The sequence below is a fragment of the Electrophorus electricus genome, chromosome 4, assembly GCF_013358815.1.
Source record: "Electrophorus electricus isolate fEleEle1 chromosome 4, fEleEle1.pri, whole genome shotgun sequence".
Taxonomy (NCBI): Eukaryota; Metazoa; Chordata; class Actinopteri; order Gymnotiformes; family Gymnotidae; genus Electrophorus; species Electrophorus electricus.
The window spans coordinates 29,806,908-29,823,721 of record NC_049538.1 but is presented as its reverse complement, the minus strand read 5'-3'; the positions used below and the strand labels follow the sequence as shown (position 1 = coordinate 29,823,721).

General features: G+C 51.0%; 1 protein-coding gene across 1 annotated transcript; it reads right to left on the bottom strand.

The window, feature by feature from the left end:
• Positions 1-500: 500 nt before the first annotated feature.
• si:ch211-212o1.2 (uncharacterized protein LOC492735 homolog) lies at positions 501-16,814 on the bottom strand. Its single transcript, XM_027029614.2, has 6 exons — positions 15,732-16,814; positions 9,206-9,325; positions 8,554-8,645; positions 5,209-5,353; positions 4,582-4,794; positions 501-2,116 (listed from the first exon to the last, which is right to left on the bottom strand). Exons 1-6 carry the CDS (start codon positions 15,889-15,891, stop codon positions 1,995-1,997), a joined length of 852 nt encoding a protein of 283 aa, XP_026885415.1. The 5' UTR covers positions 15,892-16,814; the 3' UTR covers positions 501-1,994.

Below are 16,814 nucleotides of genomic sequence, written 5' to 3'. Positions count from 1 at the left end.
TTTATTAACTCATACAGCTGGTAAAAACTGATTTAAGGCAGACTGGCAGCAAGCATTAGCTGCAAGATGGACAGTAAGAATAAATACAAGTCTGATTGTTTAATAAAAAAATAGAAAAATTATAAAGCCATAAAGGAAACAACCCCCCCCCCCCCCCCCCCCCCCCAACCAGTACAGCTATATGTATGACCTGTTGAGACAAAGTATTGTAACAGATGTGCTATGGCTGTATTCTTATTTTCAATGTCATCCAGCACAAGCTCTAGACTGTGTGTGTGTGTGTGTGTGTGTGTGTGTGTGTGTGTGTGTGTGTAGTGTGTGTGTGTGTATATATGTGTGTGTGTGTGTAGTGTGTGTGTGTGTATATATGTGTGTGTGTGTGTGTGTGTAGTGTGTGTGTGTGTGTGTGTGTGTGTGTAGTGTGTGTGTGTGTGTGTGTGTGTGTATGTGTGTGTGAGTGTGTGTGTGTGTGTGTGTGTGTGTGTGTATATGTGTGTGTGTGTGTGTGTGTGTGTGTGTGTGTATATGTGTGTGTGTATATGTGTGTGTGTGTGTGTGTGTGTAGGCAGAAGGTTAAATGGTATGGAGAAATATTTGGTTACTTTTATCTCAATTTATATGAATAAATATAACTGGTTAAATTAAGCGTAAAGAACATTTGGTTAAAAATATTTCTCGCATAAAGCCTGCATTATATTTTCATATAATGATAATTTAACTGGACCTTTTACTGTAAAATCCTCATTTGAACCGCTAAATGTTCGATAAAAGCGCGGCTAACGTTACCCTAACATTAGACTACCATAAGATCAGTGTAGTCCAAATGTTAACCTTGTAACCTTTCACTGTCTGTCAGTGTCACGGGTTTAGTCCGGTGCTTCCTCTTTCAGCACTGCTACTGGCTGACCGGGCAGAGCGCGGGTCGAAGGTCACACGGTCTCTTCTGGACTGGGTCGTAGGACTGCATTTCGGCAGTTGGTTGTTGGCATAAGAACGTTGTTTGGACAGATAAAAAAAGAAGAGAAAATGGCTCCAAATGTGGCACTGCCTCTCCAAATCCAAAGTGATTGAGTGCAAGATTTTCTTTTTAATTCTGTGTTTTGAAATCAGGTTAAGCCATTATGAAAGTTAGTCGAAACTCGGGTTGGCTGCTCTCACCCAGAGCGCATCATCCCCAGAACATGGAACGCGGAATCTCCAGAACATGGAACAGATGTGTTTAAGGGCAGTGCATGCTGGGCTCACATGATCTGGGAAAACGTCTGGTTGGCGCCCTGGCGCCTGCTAGCCAACCGAACCCTTTCCCTGCGGTTTGAACTTCCCCGTCACCCTTCGGCTCAAAACGCAGGAAGTAGAATCCCAAGCAGGGTTCTGTTTCAGGCACGTGTCTGAATCCCGTCTGACCAGAGGACGTCCTGAGACAGAAGAACCCGCTTCTCATTAGACCCAAAACAGATGGCAACATCATGAGCAAATAAATAAATAAATAAATAGATAGATAGATAAATAAATAAGTAAATTAAAAAAAAGAATTCCCCCACCCCCGGAGAGCCCAACCTCCAGAGGATGTCCGTGGACATACAAGATCAGACATCTGAGAGAGTGATGGAGGCTGGAGACCGTGGAGAGTGAACGCAGGGAGGTGGAGTTCAGAGTGGCGTTAACGAAGCGCATCATGCTGTTGGCCCTGCAGAGCTGGGGTCCGCCTTCCGTGTCATGCTATTGGCCTGTGCCATTTCCTTTGCAACCTGTGTCTGGCTGAGAATCTTCGGGAGGAGGGACATGTGAGGACTGTGGTTGGAGACCTTGGAGACTACTGAAGGTCGAGAGGGATTCTGGAATGCCGTGTGGAGAGAGAGAAGCCTGGAGCGATGGAGGGAGGGAGCAGGTGAGCGAGGGATGGAACAGTGCTTTAGAACAGTGCTTATGGAGGAGAAGTGCGACAGGTGGAGGAGGAGAAGTGTGAAGGGTGGAGGAGATCCCCGTGGTGGGCCTCACTCCATCTTCTTGGCCCAGGCCATGTCATCACTGCGTGGCTTCTGTCCTGTTAGGCGCTCGACCAGCCACTCCAACCTCCTCCAGAATCCCAACCAGTCCAGTGGGTAATTAAGCCAACCTGAGAGAGAGAAAAACAGAATATTAGAGATACAGCTCAAAGTTAGTTAGTTCCAGAGCTACCCAGACAGAGGCAGCAGATACAACACGAGAAGGAGAAGGAAAAAAGGAGAAATCAGCAAAACTAACAAAAGATGGAAACAAGAAATACATCAGCATGGACAGCTGCCCCTGGTGGAGCTGATCCCAGGAGTCCACGCACACATTTACTGCTGTAAACACACACCTCCCACTCAGAGTAACACACACACACACCCCACTGGACTTTGCCATTTTTCCCATTCCTTCATACAGCACACACACCTCGGAGAAGTGTGTACCAATTCCCATCTTTAAAAGGCGGGCTTCTTTGATCTCTTACTGAACATGACATCACACACCACAACACACTCCAAGCACATACACACGCTTGTCTCCACACACAAAGCAAGTGTTTCACAATTTCAATACAGTGTGGAGAAAATAAAATGCATGTTTATCAAAACATTTATGTTAACTGAACTTTGACCGTAGAATCAAAGATCACATGGAAACTGAAAATGTGCGTATCATTATACAGATACACGTGAGCCTGACGACACCCGAGCGAAACCGCACACACCCTGCCATGTTTTGGCATGTAGACCGCCGAGATGTACACAGAGCACATGCAGCATGCTTACTGACCGCTGCTGGAGTGTGTGTGTGTGTGTGTGTGTGTGTGTGCGCGCGCATGTACATACATACATGTGTGAGAGTGCAAGTGTGTGTGCATCCCTCTGTGTATATATGCATGTGTGCATGCACGTGTGTGTATACACATGCATGTCTGTGTGCGCATTTGTGTATACATGTATGTGTGTGTGTGTGTGTATATGCATGTGTGCGTGCATGCGTGTGTGTGCATGTGTGCGTGTGTGTGTATGCATGTATGCATGTGTGCGTGCACGTGTGTGTGTGTATGCGTGTGTGCGTGCACGTGTGTGTGTATATACATGTGTGCGTGCATGCGTGTGTGTGCGCATGTGCGCGTGTGTGTATATGCATGTGTGCGTGCATGCGTGTGTGTGCATGTGTGCGTGTGTATATGCGTGTGTGCGTGCACATGTGTGTGTGTGCGTGCACGTGTGTGTGTGTGTGTGTGCGCGCGTGTGTGTGCGTGCGCGTGTGTGTGCGTGCACGTGTGTATGCGTGTGCGTGCACGTGTGTGTGTGTGTGCGCGCGTGCACGTGTGCGTGTGTATGCGTGTGCGTGTGTGTGTGTGTGCGCGTGCACGTGTGCGTGTGTATGCATGTGTGCGTGCACGTGTGCGTGTGTGTGTGTGCATGTGTGCGTGCACGTGTGTGTGTGTGCGTGCGTGCGGGGTCCTGCCGTGACCCTCTCATTGCAGGATTACACCAGTACAGCACGTCTTCTTGTGTGATTAGTCTCCTTTGTCTCCGTCTCTCTCAGTGTGTCTCCACGCAGGCCTGTTTGTTAGCACTGACAGCAGGTTGGCATTAAATATACATGGAGCTTGTCAGCTAGTGTGGCACACAAAGGCGTGCTGGGGCCCCGGGGAGCTGACGGAGAGGGTGGAGGAGCTAGACCCTCACTGCAAGCCTCCCTAGTGGGGGGAGAGAGGGAGAGAAGCACAGGGTGGTGGGAAAGAAGAAAAGAAAGAACTGAATGTATGAGAATGAGGGAGAAAGAAAGATGAGTGAACAGGAAGTAAAGACAGAGAGACAGAGGGAGTGAGAGATTAAAAATGTGTCAGAAAAAGAGAAGATAGACCCCTCCCCCCTCCTGCATCCATCACTCCCTCTCTTCACCAACCTGGGGTTATAGAGCTGAGAATAAGAGGACCTGCTCACTCTGTCCGCACACACACACACATATACACACACACACACACCACCCCCACACTCACATCTGTCGTCCACAGGGGCGCAGGGTGACGCACAAGCACCCCCGCTCCGCTCTCTCAAAGACACATATACCGCATACCGAGTGCTCCAGCCATCGCAGGGGTGTAATGCCTCCACACACACACACACACACACACACACACACACACACACACACACACACACCCCTAAACTGTCTCTGCCTCCAAGCTATTTTTATCCGGCCATCTATCCATAACATCCATTGCAGACGAACACTTCTGCTGAAAAGATATTAAACGGGTCCAAAATAACAACATGGACTTAAGACGCCGGTACATCACACGGACCCTCCAGCTCCGGACAACACAGCACACTCCAATAACAATCTCACTCTGGAAATGCTACGTAACATTTTAACGGGACATTATAGTTTTTAACGAGTCTCTTCTGATAAAATTACTTTAGTCAGTTTCTAGATAACTGTCCATAAAGTATAAAGTATTCAGACAAACCACACCAAAGACAGAATTACACTTATGACCCATGAGGCGTGTTTGTGGAGGGCGTGTCTTCCTAAGGGGCATGGCCGCAAAAGGGGCATGGCCATGTGTGTACGTACCTGTCGTAATGCAGTAGTAGGTCTCGTGAGGTGACACGTGGTGGATCCGGTGATGCCTCCGGGGTAACACTAGGTGGCAGTCTTGCAGCAGGGTGACCCAGCGCGGCAAGCCAAAGTAGGAGTGGGACCACTTGTGGATCTGATTAGTCATAGTGACGAAGATGGCCAGTGCGAAGACGAAACAGTCCCAGGGGTAGGATTCAGGAAGGGCATCTGTGAGACGGACACCAGTGCCACACGTTCAATTATACGCAAATCAAAATAAAATGTGTCCTGGTTTTTAATAAGACGTTTTCCCGCCTTTGACTGGTCGGTTGATTTTTCGGTGGCCTTCACTCTTTGAATCCTGAGCCACGAGTTTCTTCCCAACATTTGGCAGATCGCACGGCACAGCTGTACCGTACGAACGCCGGGCGGTGCCGTCACACGGCGCAGCTGTATAGAAGGCAGGAGCTACAAGCGATGAAGTTTTCCTTTCTAGATGTCGCTTCTCTGTGTAGAAATCTAGTGGGCTGTATCCCACTTTTACGGGAGAGCCCCCACGCACTGACAGAGGAACACACACTCGGGCCAAGGAAAGCCACACAAAGTCACTCTGACCGGGAGTGTGTGTGTGTGTCTTCATACCTGGCGTGCTGGACCAGAACCTGCAGGCCATGTGGGCGAGAGGCGGGATGGTGATCATACAGTTGTCCCCGTTGGTTTCGATGAAGTCGTGGCGGGTAATGGCAGTGGGGTCAATGTGGTGCTCGCGGAACGGACGGATGAACGCCTGGACACATGGAGGTGGGCGAAGGTGAACGCCGGCAGGGAGAGAGAGAGGAAAACTGGAATAGCAGAATTACTGTTTCATTCCGTACCACACACAAGCATGAAAGACTCATCGGTAAAGTGTGTCACTGGATGCAGAGAAACTATTTCTAACCGACGCGCCTTTGTGAGAGCTGCGTACACACACAGAAACTCTACGTCCACAACTCTATATTGGGGGAGCAGGCAAAAAATATTATCCTGAAAGGTAAAGACGGGCGTGGAATTTAAGCTTTAACCAACAGGCGGGTGAGGGCAGGGCGAGGGCGGGGCTCCCGTGCGTGCGGGCTCCTGCGATTGGTTGGAGGGGGTACCCAGGACCGATGGCGACTGATAGAAGCGCTCTGGGGCGGCAGTGTTACCTAATGAAAGCCTAATGAAAGCGTGAGGGAACGCGCGGGCGTGCGAGCGGCTAACCCAGCGTCACACAGCACTGCCCCGCCGCTCAGATCCCGCGTCTCGAAAAAGCAGGACCCAGCGGCTCCTGCCACTCACGCTCGCGACAGCTGCGCCGAGACGGACGTCCGTCTGCGAGCGTGCGGGAGTCAGGAAATGAAAGGGGGCACGGGAAAGAATGACATAAACGACAAAGAGGAAGGAAAAAAAATACACACACACACACACACACACACACACACACACACACACGAATGAAGGTAAAGGGGGTGCGGGAAAGAATAGCATAAATGACAGAGATTGAAGAAAACACACACACTCACCTCACACACACACTCACACACACACACTCGCATACATGAAGGTAATTGATTACACACATACAATAAACAGGAACATGGTAATGTGCTTGGAGCCAAGGCAAGGCTTGTGTGTGTGTGTGTGTGTGTGTGTGTGTGTGTGTGTGGTAGGGAGGATGGTCATTATCGTGTATTTGAGGACAGAACTCGATCACACTAATATCCGAGGGCGTGAGGCTCAGCTCTGCTGGACTCAGGGAAACTATCTGCTAATATGACAATTATCTTCACCCCCAACCCCACCTCCACGGTCACCCCCACCCAACCCCGATTAAAAGAGGGCTTTGCTCCAGACGGCTCGCGGCACAAGTATGCAGGCGTGCCGGGCGTTTTCCCTGCTAATCCTGCATCTCTTCACGACCCAGCCCGCCCAGCCGAGACCTCAACAGCCTCACTCCTGTACGCTGCACTGCATCACCCTGGCAACCAGGCGTCCGATGGTCCCCTGGTCTCCCGCGGCCCCGGGGCCGGGGTGCGAGGGAAAGATTCATTTCACTCCATTTGGTTCCTTTCCTGTCCGTGCTGCTCTCCTAAGTGCCTGTTTAAAAACGCTCATTAGTGCCTCTGCCTTGCGTTGCCGAGACCGTGTTTGCACGCGTGGTCAGCGAGGCGCATACGGCTGTCTGCTAAGTGTCTTTAATCTGCCGGTTAAGAGTCTCTGAGCACGACGCTCGTCCGGGGGCCGTAAATTCTCCCGCTCTTTTTGTAGTCCGTCCCTCCCAGGTGGCATATCCTAATTATCCTCGACAGCAGAAGGAACGGCAGTAGCCACAGAGCTGGGGGGGGAAGAGCCCCTCCCTCTTGGTTCAGTGGGGGATGGGGGGGGGTTGGGCGGGGGCGGGCTGGGCTGGTTAATGACACTGATGGAGACCAATGAAAACGAGGGCTGGACACGGGTGGGCGGAGCTTGGGGGGGGGGCAGACACATCACAGGACACAGCAGTGAGACAGACCCAGAACACAGACCCAGGACAGCAGTGAGACAGACACAGGACACAGCAGTGAGACTGGCCGAACTCTGAGGGTCAGACGGCCTGAGCCGTTTTCCACGGAACCTGGAGGTCGGATGTCTATGCCCCGTTCACCTGCCTCCACCCGCAACACAGCGACCTGTGTCAACCAAAACACACAAGCACGCCCAAATTCCTCACCAAACACCTGTCCAGCCCAAAACGCAAGGGCCAGATTCTTTTTAATTGGACCGGCAGAAGGTGACCTTTTCTCTGATTGGACGAGGAAAGGGCGACTCTGGCCTGCATTAATTCAAGCCTCCTGGGTATCCCTGGCCCCTGGGGGACAGGACGTGGGATGGTGGAGTGGGGTGTTCCGGCTCGGAGCGCCAGGAATGCAGCAGCGGCATAACCCCCCTCGGGATTCCCTGGCATTTTCCCTTCATCCAGCCAGGAGTCTAGTAAACCACAACAGACCAATAACACCACGGCTGCTGTGAAAATTAAACAGGGTCATTTGTTAAAATCAAACACGCTAATATGCTAACAGGCCACACTGGATGCAAGATGCGTGTTTGCAGGTAGAACACATAGAACGGATTTGAGTGAGAACGTGTCTCCTTTAACACCAGTCCAGGAGACCTGCCTATGTTACTAGTATGGGCTTAATTAAACGCCTCATGTTGGAATTTACCTCATCAAACCTCAGCGCACCAACCTGGAAATGACTGCCAACATCCTTCAGGAGAAGATGAACAAAACTCAAAATAGGTCTAAACAGACTGTGCTATGTTAGATCTAAACAGTACTGCCGTACGGTAGGTCTAAACAGACTGTTGTATGGTAGGGGTGTTTCTTTCATAGAGCAGGAATGTCACAAATGCTTGTAACACATCAAATTAAAAAAAAAAAAAAATCACAGCTGTTCCAATACTAGAAGCCACTTGAGAAACTCCAGGCCTATTCCAACAGCTCCAAAATCCAGGAGAAATTCAGCAAGCTTCCCTCCGGACTATAGTATTACTGCACGTACAGACACAACACATGTAGACATGATACGAGGAACATTTACCCAGCACTGTTCTGGTAGCTTGTCTGTTCTCAAAGTCAACTTCCAAATTTAGCAGGACAAAAATACCTGAACAGATAACTGAGTTTTTAAAAAGTGCCCGTCCTTGTGAACAGAGGGTCTCTGGTCATTCCATTACTTTACAAATCTAGGTTTTCTTTTTTTGGTTTGGTTTGGTTCATGGAATTTGGAGTGCCCCTCCACTTCTGCTGTGGTCCTGGTGACTGTGACCTTCTCCTGGTCTTCAACACTTACCACGTTCTCCACATCACCCCAGTTCCATGTGACCTTCAGCGGTTCTGCGTGACCTCCTTTACGGCGCCAGCGGTGGCCCCATCTCAGCGGTGAACTGACCTCAGGTCAGACGCTGGCCCTGACGCTCACTCACCCTGCCGATGACGGGGATGTCCACGGAGCCCCAGGTGTCTGCCGCCCAGTGGACGAGCCCAGAGGCAAAATCTGCGGTCATGATGCCAGCCACTGCCAGGACCCCGAGCATGTAGGAAGAGGAGTTGTTAGTCGGGGATTGCAGCCAGTGAATGACAGTAGAACACATGCACTCATCAGTCGCTCAGCCTGAGAGGGAGATAAACAGGGGGTGTGGCCAAGTACTGGGTAATCTGCATAATTTATTATAACGCACTCAAGCAAAAATACTAACTGCTACGCGATATGTTTCTTAAATCTCTCTCGACCCCCATCAAATGTGTAACAATATCAACAAGGATACAGTCAGAGACTGAAAGCAAGACCTGAAGATTTCACAAAAGCACTGGTGTGACACTGGAGGAAAACGCCTGGTACTGCCACCCACAGGCCAGGTGGCACTTTTGTGCCTCTGACCTCCCTCCAGGAGCCTGGGCACGACGGCTTTACGTGGGCGATTTTTCTGCATCTCCGCACCTGGGACTTCCAGCAGGGCCCCAGGGGTTAACGAAAAGGGGTCAACAGAGGGACACATTTTCAACCTCAGCTGAGGCGACTGCAGCGTGGCGGCCTTCAGGCGGCTCCTGGCGGGGCAGACGGGTGACACCACTCACCGATGCCAAAGATGATTCTGGAGATGTGCGCCGTGGAGAAGTTGATGAGGAGGAAGATAAAGTTGATGAAGAAGAGCGAGAGGCACAAAATTACACAGATCCACTCCTGCAGACGCTTCCCTGCAAAGAGCACACACACACACACACACACACACACTCGAGTATATGTCTAGTCCATATAAATAAGGGTTACCGCTACACCTTGGTCTTCAGGTGAATGTGATGTTAATTCCTAATTCAGAATAAGTACCATAAACACCTAAATTTATAATTCACAGTGGGACGGACTTGTACACAATAACATTAAAGCTTGAATTCAGGAGCACAACCGTGTCTCATTAAGGGACGTGCGGTTCAAAGGTCACAGACATTAGCAGCATGAGCTCAGAAACAGAAGCAGACAGCGACGCGCAGACCTCTGAAAGGTCATCAGGGTCAACAGACTGGAGATGTGTGGGTGTGGGTGTGCGCGTCCCATTATGCTGAGTGCTCGGGAGTAATCATCTGGATGAAGACATGTTGTAGGGTGAGCCCAGGGTCACGACCTCCAGCGACAGTCGTGTGGACCCGACACAGCTAAAAACATACAGGTCAGCTGTGAGGTCAAAACAGGGCTGGACAAGACCACCATGCTGGTCAGGCGAGAGAGAGAGAGAGAGAGAGAGAGAGATTACCGTACTGCATAATTCACTCCAGCTCTGTCCTCCAGACACTGAGCGTGTGTCTGTCTCCATCACCTCATTTTCATTAGTTTGAATATTCAGCTGTTAACCACAGGAAACCATTTGTTTCTCCTACTCTTCTTTCTTATATTGTCATGGTTGAACAGCTAGTTTAAACTTTAATACCATTAGAGGATGTGTCCTGAGAAGCTGGAGGAGTCTGAGAAGAGGATATTAATGACACACGCCCACGCACACACTCCATGATCACCTTACCTAATGCCACTGTGCTGGATATTTCATATCTTCACAACGATATCCAGCGGGCCTTCCACCTGAGAAGGCCGACCCCGTGACCCACAGCGTGGGCAGAGCTCAACTGAGACACCTGTTCCGACACCACAGGAGTCACGTGACACCCGGGCTGGCCCTGCTCTGGTCCGCTCCGCAGAGAGCAGGTAGCGGTGTGACTGAGACGTGGCGTCATCTTCATGTGTTTGTGAGCGGCGGCGCGTGGTCAGGCGGCAGATCGGTGTTAGCCAGGCGTGTACACACACTCCACACCCTCACACCCTCCACATGCACAGCAACAGGGTGGGTTCTGGAAGCTGGGCGAGGCCTGCGCGGATGTTGTTTAACACACCGAGTGCAGAGTTGGGCAGCACGTGGGACTCACACACGGACCTGCTGGACAGGACGGCATCGAGGACACCTCCAGACTCACAAGAGCTCTAACAGAAAAGGCATTTACACATGTACATGTTCATCATCCATCTACTGTGTAACACACACACTCACACACATGCAATCTCTCTTTCTCTCTCTCTCTCTCTCACACACACACAGGTACATGCAATCTCTCTCTCACACACACAATGTTTCATACACACACACACACACACACACACACACACGCGCAATCTTTCACACACACATACATACAGACACATTCATGCAATCTCACACTCTCCCACACACACACACACACACACACACACACACACACACGTAGCAGTCACTCTGCTGACCGGTGATCAGTGTCAGTGGTTGGATGCAGGTGCTCCCCTGGGTGAGGGCAGAAACTAGGCCAAGTCTCCACAGAGCCACCAACAACACCGCCATCACGCGCACACAGCCGGCCCGCCGGGCCCCGGGCCCTGGGCCCCACGCTCATTAATACAGCACCCGACAACAACGCCTTCCCCAGCACAGCCCAGCACCAATCACTCACGCCGCCAGCCCCGGCACCGGGAATTAACCTGCGAACGGCCGGGGGGAGGCCGGGGGAGGGGCGGGAGGATGAAGGGGCGCTAATAGGCTGAAATTAATCAACGACGGCTGATTGGACGCAGAGGGGAGGCAGGGGTGCCAAACAACAGCCTGTGAATGCTAATGGCTCGCTCGCAGTCTCCCCGAGCACGCCCGATGCACTCCCATCGCGAGAAATGGAGTGTCCCACTGGCGGGACATGAAAAAACTCCACTGTCCTAACAGTTCTGTAACTGTCCCAACAGTTCTGTACATCATCAATTGTTCAAAATTTTGTTTAAGTACTTAAACAGAGGCTGTAAGTTACAGTATGGGTTATATAAGTTATGTAGGGGTTATATAGGGGTTATGTAGGGGTTATAAAGGAGTTATGTAGTAGTTATATATGAGTTATGTAAGGTTATGTAGTAGTTATGTACGGGTTATGTTAAAGGTCATCAGGAGTAGGATCACCAGGGTTAAAGGTCATTAGGAGTATGTGAGTGTGAACAGGAAGATGCTCTGTGTGCAGAGGCGAGACGCCTGCACAAGTGTGTGTGTGTGTGTGTGTGTGTGTGTGTGTGTGTGTGTGTGTGTGTGCAGTGCTGTCTCTATTTCTGAGTCAACAAAAGGCTCCTTTCTTCTGTTGGGCTCCCTGATTGTGCGTTGGTGCTGGATGACACAGAGAACAGACAGCCCCACCAGCTGGACGTGGGCACAGCCACGGCGCCAGCCGGACCCTGGGTGGCGGCCTCCCCGTGGGTCCAGCCGGCATGCCGTGAGCCTGAGATACTCTCATGCTCACCCTGTGCCAGGGCTCCTTCCCTGGGGTAAATATGACCAGTGTGGAGGGGTAGAATATCAGAAGGATATATGTGTGGTAGACACACGTGAGCGCACGTCTGCCCCCGGCCAGACCTCAGCACGTCCGTCTTCAGTTGGAGGACAGAGCAGAGGGTGAAAGAGACACGTGCATAGATCAAAACAGATCAGTCACAGGCCCTGATCCTCTCATCCCATCTCAGTGGACATCACCACTTGGGACACGTATGCGCACACACACGCACACACAAAGACTGCATATATATGTTTCATTTTTACGCTACCTCCTGTAAAAAAACAGCAAGGCAACCTCAACGGTAGGATCACAGCCCTGTACCGATCAGCGCATCACGGCCCTGTACCGATCAGCGCATCAGCCCTGGAGCACATGCTCTGCTGTCTGACATGGACAGAGGCGAGGACATGTGTGCAGTTACACCACCCTGCTAACCACAACACATAATGGAAAATAATGGCACACACACACAAGCACATCCACACACACACAGACAGACACAGACACACACAGACACAGACACACACAGGTACACACACACCTATTAATACCTCTCATGTAACAACAATCCAAGGTCAACCTGTTTGGATGAACGACTGAGCCGATGCGTCTCTCAGTCACAAGGTTTGTTCCCTCCACGTTCCTCTGTGTCTGTGGCTGCTGCGTCCATATCCGGACTGCCGTCCTCCTAAAAGTCCAACTTATCTGGCTGTGAAGTCAGGAGTTCGTATCTGATGTGAGGACTGTGTGTGTGGGGAGCGGATTTTAGAATATTAACAAACTCACAGTGGAGCCACTTCCCTAAGAACTCGGCACTAAATCCGGAGCGGATTAAAGAACGCACCGGGCTCAAAGAGCTCCGGAATGGAATTCAGATAATAGTAATTATACAGCCCCCCTCACCCCCCCCCAACCGCCACCACACCACCTGAAGTGCCGAGGAAAGCTGCAGGAGACCCCATCAAATATTAACACCAGGCTGTGTGGCTGATGCACTAAAGCACTGCCCTGGTCCACCTCTGTGCGCGTGCGTGTGCCTGATCACATACGCGATCACAGGAATTTAGAAAATCTGTGGTGAGAACAAGTAGTTGACTCACAGTGTGTGTGTGTGTGTGTGTGTGTGTGTGTGTGTGTGTGATTAAGCGAATAGCTATACAAGTACTGCTGCACACAGGGCTTGAGATCCTAATGCTTTTAGCACCTGGTGTGTATATAAAGGTGGCTCACAGGTGGAGCGGGTGGAGGCCCCCTTGCTCCGTCCTCCAGCGCGTGGAGCGGCCGTGGTGTACGGACCGAACCTCCCTGACCCCAGTCTGACCCTGTGCCTCCATAACGCCGGCTCTCCCGTCCAGCTCAGACGTACGGAGACCGGCTGACTGACCAGCTGGGTCCTGAACCCGTGACCTTTTGACCTTTTCGGTCAGGAGTCTGGGGGCATCCGCCGGGTGGGTGTGCAGGTGCAGGCTGAGCGAGCGCCGGCCTGCCAAAGAGGAGGATGAGGATGGCTAAATTATTCAAAAGCCTTCATCTGCTCCGTCCTTCTCTATAGCGCACGTGCGGGACGGGCGGGGGCAATGGCACAGCATGCACCTGAGCTGGGCGGGACAGCAAGCCACGCATCCTGCACGGATAAAGGTCACGCATTACTGCGGCTCGGAGGTCTCCGCCGGCCTCTAAATAACACCTGCAGCAGGAGGCTTTCCACGGCGGTGCAAACACACTTTGGTCTGCTGCTGACCATAGAGCCTCCTTGAAAACTATCTGAACCTTTCAGAGAGTCAAAACGCCTCCCCAGGCCTCCAGAGCAGCAGTGGTTACCTTCTCACTCACCAGCCTACACACCCTCGCCCTCCTCCCTCAGCGCAGGGAGTCCAGCTTCACCGGAGTGGCGTGGACCACACCTTTACCCTCTAACCCTTTCTGTCTTCCAGTGACTTGAAATGTAAAGGCTGAGAAGTTCAACACAATCTCACAGTTTCATCTACCTGAGGCAACAGGCGAGGGTGGAAGACACTGTTTGTGTGTGTGTGTGTGTGTGTGTGTGTGTGTGTTAGAGATCACCACCATAAACAAACACCAAAGTGTTTATAAAAATAGAGAATGCAGGTTGAAATGCAGCAGCAGGCACGTCTACCAGCGCTAAACACTCATCCTGGGAGGCTGGACTACACACGACACCGGAACCCACAGAGCAAACAGTGTCGACCCGATCCAGACACAGATACACGCAAAGACTGTGGCCATGAACACCTGCAGAGTAGGGCAACTCGATCTTCTGGGGCACTAGTGGTGTAGCAGTAGATCAATTTACACCCCGCCCCATCCCTGCAACACACAGACAGGCAGAAGTGTCCCAGTGATCTTAGCCAGGCATGTGCTGGACACTGTGTGTTGGCTTCTGGGCAGCAGTGCTGAGTGCAGAGAGCAGGTGTGTGTGTGTGATGCGTTGGCATCTGGCCGGGCGCTGTGTCCAGCGCCACCCCATCCTGTGTCCACCCCATCCTGGGGTGGCAGTGACAAGCTCCGCACGCCTTCCAGCACAACGAAGCTTCATCAGTTCTGTTGCTGTCCCGAGCGCCGGCACACACACACACACACACACACGTCGCAAAGTCACAGATGAAGAAAAGTTCAATTTAGAGACATCCCGCAGAAGATCAGAAGCCTCGTTCTGAAAACCCGACACTTCAAGTATCTGCAAGTGACCTCAACAGCACTACAGCGGGTGGTGAGGGTGGAGGAGGTGGGGGTGTTAGGGTGGAGGACGGGTGGTGTTAGGGTGGTGGTAACTGAATGAGAGATTATAGTAAGTTTAAACACATGTGCACTTCCTTTGAGGTTCCCACGGACAATCCCCCCCCCTCACAGCACCTGGGCAAACCCAGCTAGGACCATCCAACACTCCTATCCTCAGTCCCCTGTTGTCTGCAGAGACAGATACTACCTCTTATTAACCCTGCAAAACTCCCCCACCCAACACCCCCAACGCAAAGTAAACAAGGGTGTTCCGTGGCGACACACGCCCACCAGCGCCTGGTGACGGTACCAAGCAGTCCCCGAAACAAGTGATGGTGATTGCTTCCAACAGCATCCTGTACTAGACACATCTCTCACGCACTCTTTCTCCGAGACAACGTGAGGGTTCTCCAGCTCTGCTCCATCAGGCCCAAAGGTGACTGAAGTCTGTGCTGAAACACGCATTCATGTGTCCACCACAGCCCTTTCACGCCCGCGTCGGGCTGACAACCTGCCAGTTGACAAGCGTTAACAAAACAGCACTTCCCTTGTTGAGGTAAACGATGCTTTTAGCAAGAAAGTGGCAACGACCAGGTACTGTTTTTCAAATGCTGCTTTTGGGGTAATTCAGGACATTTAACGTGCACAAAAGGTTATCGTTTCCGTCAAGTTCCAGTTGTCGTAAGCTTCCCAAATCTCAATTTAACACGCACTTTCTAGAACTTCACTGGCAACTCACTTGATTGTACTTATATACAAGGTTAAAGCACAATTTTGAGACTTTTATCAAACATGCACATACAGCAGCTTGTATGGGTCTACCCATTAAACACCGACCGCAAATGTTTCGTTCAGGCGAACCAAAACTTTGCCAACGTAAGAAGACGACGATTTTTACAGTTGTGCTGTCAATCTGGCCTTACCAAAGTAAGACAAACCTAGATTTGATTGATTTATTTGTTTTGGCTTTAGCAACAAATCAGGCGAGCGAAAGGATCAGATGACTTGTCTGTGTGGCTGCCAGCGCCCGTCCTCTTACCCGGAGAGTACAGGGTGGCGAGTTGGCGGGCCCCGGCGTGCTGAGGTCCCCAGCGTGGCGCGCTGCTGCGGGCGGCCGCTCCGTGCTCGTTCCCGTTCGGGTCCTCCTCTGCCATAGATCGGTGTCTGATCTCCGTCTCGGACAGCAGCGACGCTGCCATGCCGTCTGAAAGTGCACAAGCTGCGCTAACGAAGGACTGGCCGGCCCTTGTCTGCAGGGTGACACTCCTGCGCTTTTACGCGAAGGGTGGCAAGGTGACACCCCTGCGCTTTTACGCCAAAAGGGGAGCCGACAAGAGGAGCCACAAACACCCGGAACTGAAACAGCTACGCACGGTGTGGGCAGGCAAAACAGTCGTTTCGCGTTTGTGTATTTTACCAGACTTTTTTTTAAGGTAACGTATGGGAAAAAACACGAACGTTTGAACACATAACTGTCAGCCCTTAAACGAGCCCATGGATCGCAATTAAGATAATAATTCGGACAACTTTTCCATTCCTATCTGGTCTAGTGAGAGTGTATCTAGGGATAATCTTAAAAGTTCCAATATTAACGTGGAGGGGAATACGATAATGGTCTAATTGATTAAGAACTGTACAATTAAGAAGATCGTTTGGACTTTTTTGGACTGACACTTGAACGTGAAATGTTTAAGACTTTTATACCTTGGGTATTTTGTTAATACTATCAACAAATGTTTAAGTACTACAGTCTCTACACTTTCACTGCAATTGTAAAGTGTTGACGGCCCCTTACTTTTCCGGCGCGTCAGTGATTGCAGTTCGTGTTGGTTTCTCAAGCCCGGGGTTGAATGTGCAAGAATTACTCGTAAAAAGACCTTCGTGCATCGCGTTTCTTTACGTTATCTTCTTGAAACTTAGTCGTGTGTGTAAAACTAAAAAGGACGCCTTCAAATGAAGGTTATACATCTCATCTTGACGTCCCCAAGACCCCCTACACAACCCTTACCTGGACCAGCGAGTGCCTACGTGCCCCTCAGATCTTAAAAGATGGATGTGATGAGTTTAGTTTGCATGCTCACACCTCTTTAACATGCGGAATACCTTCCTTACAGACGACCAA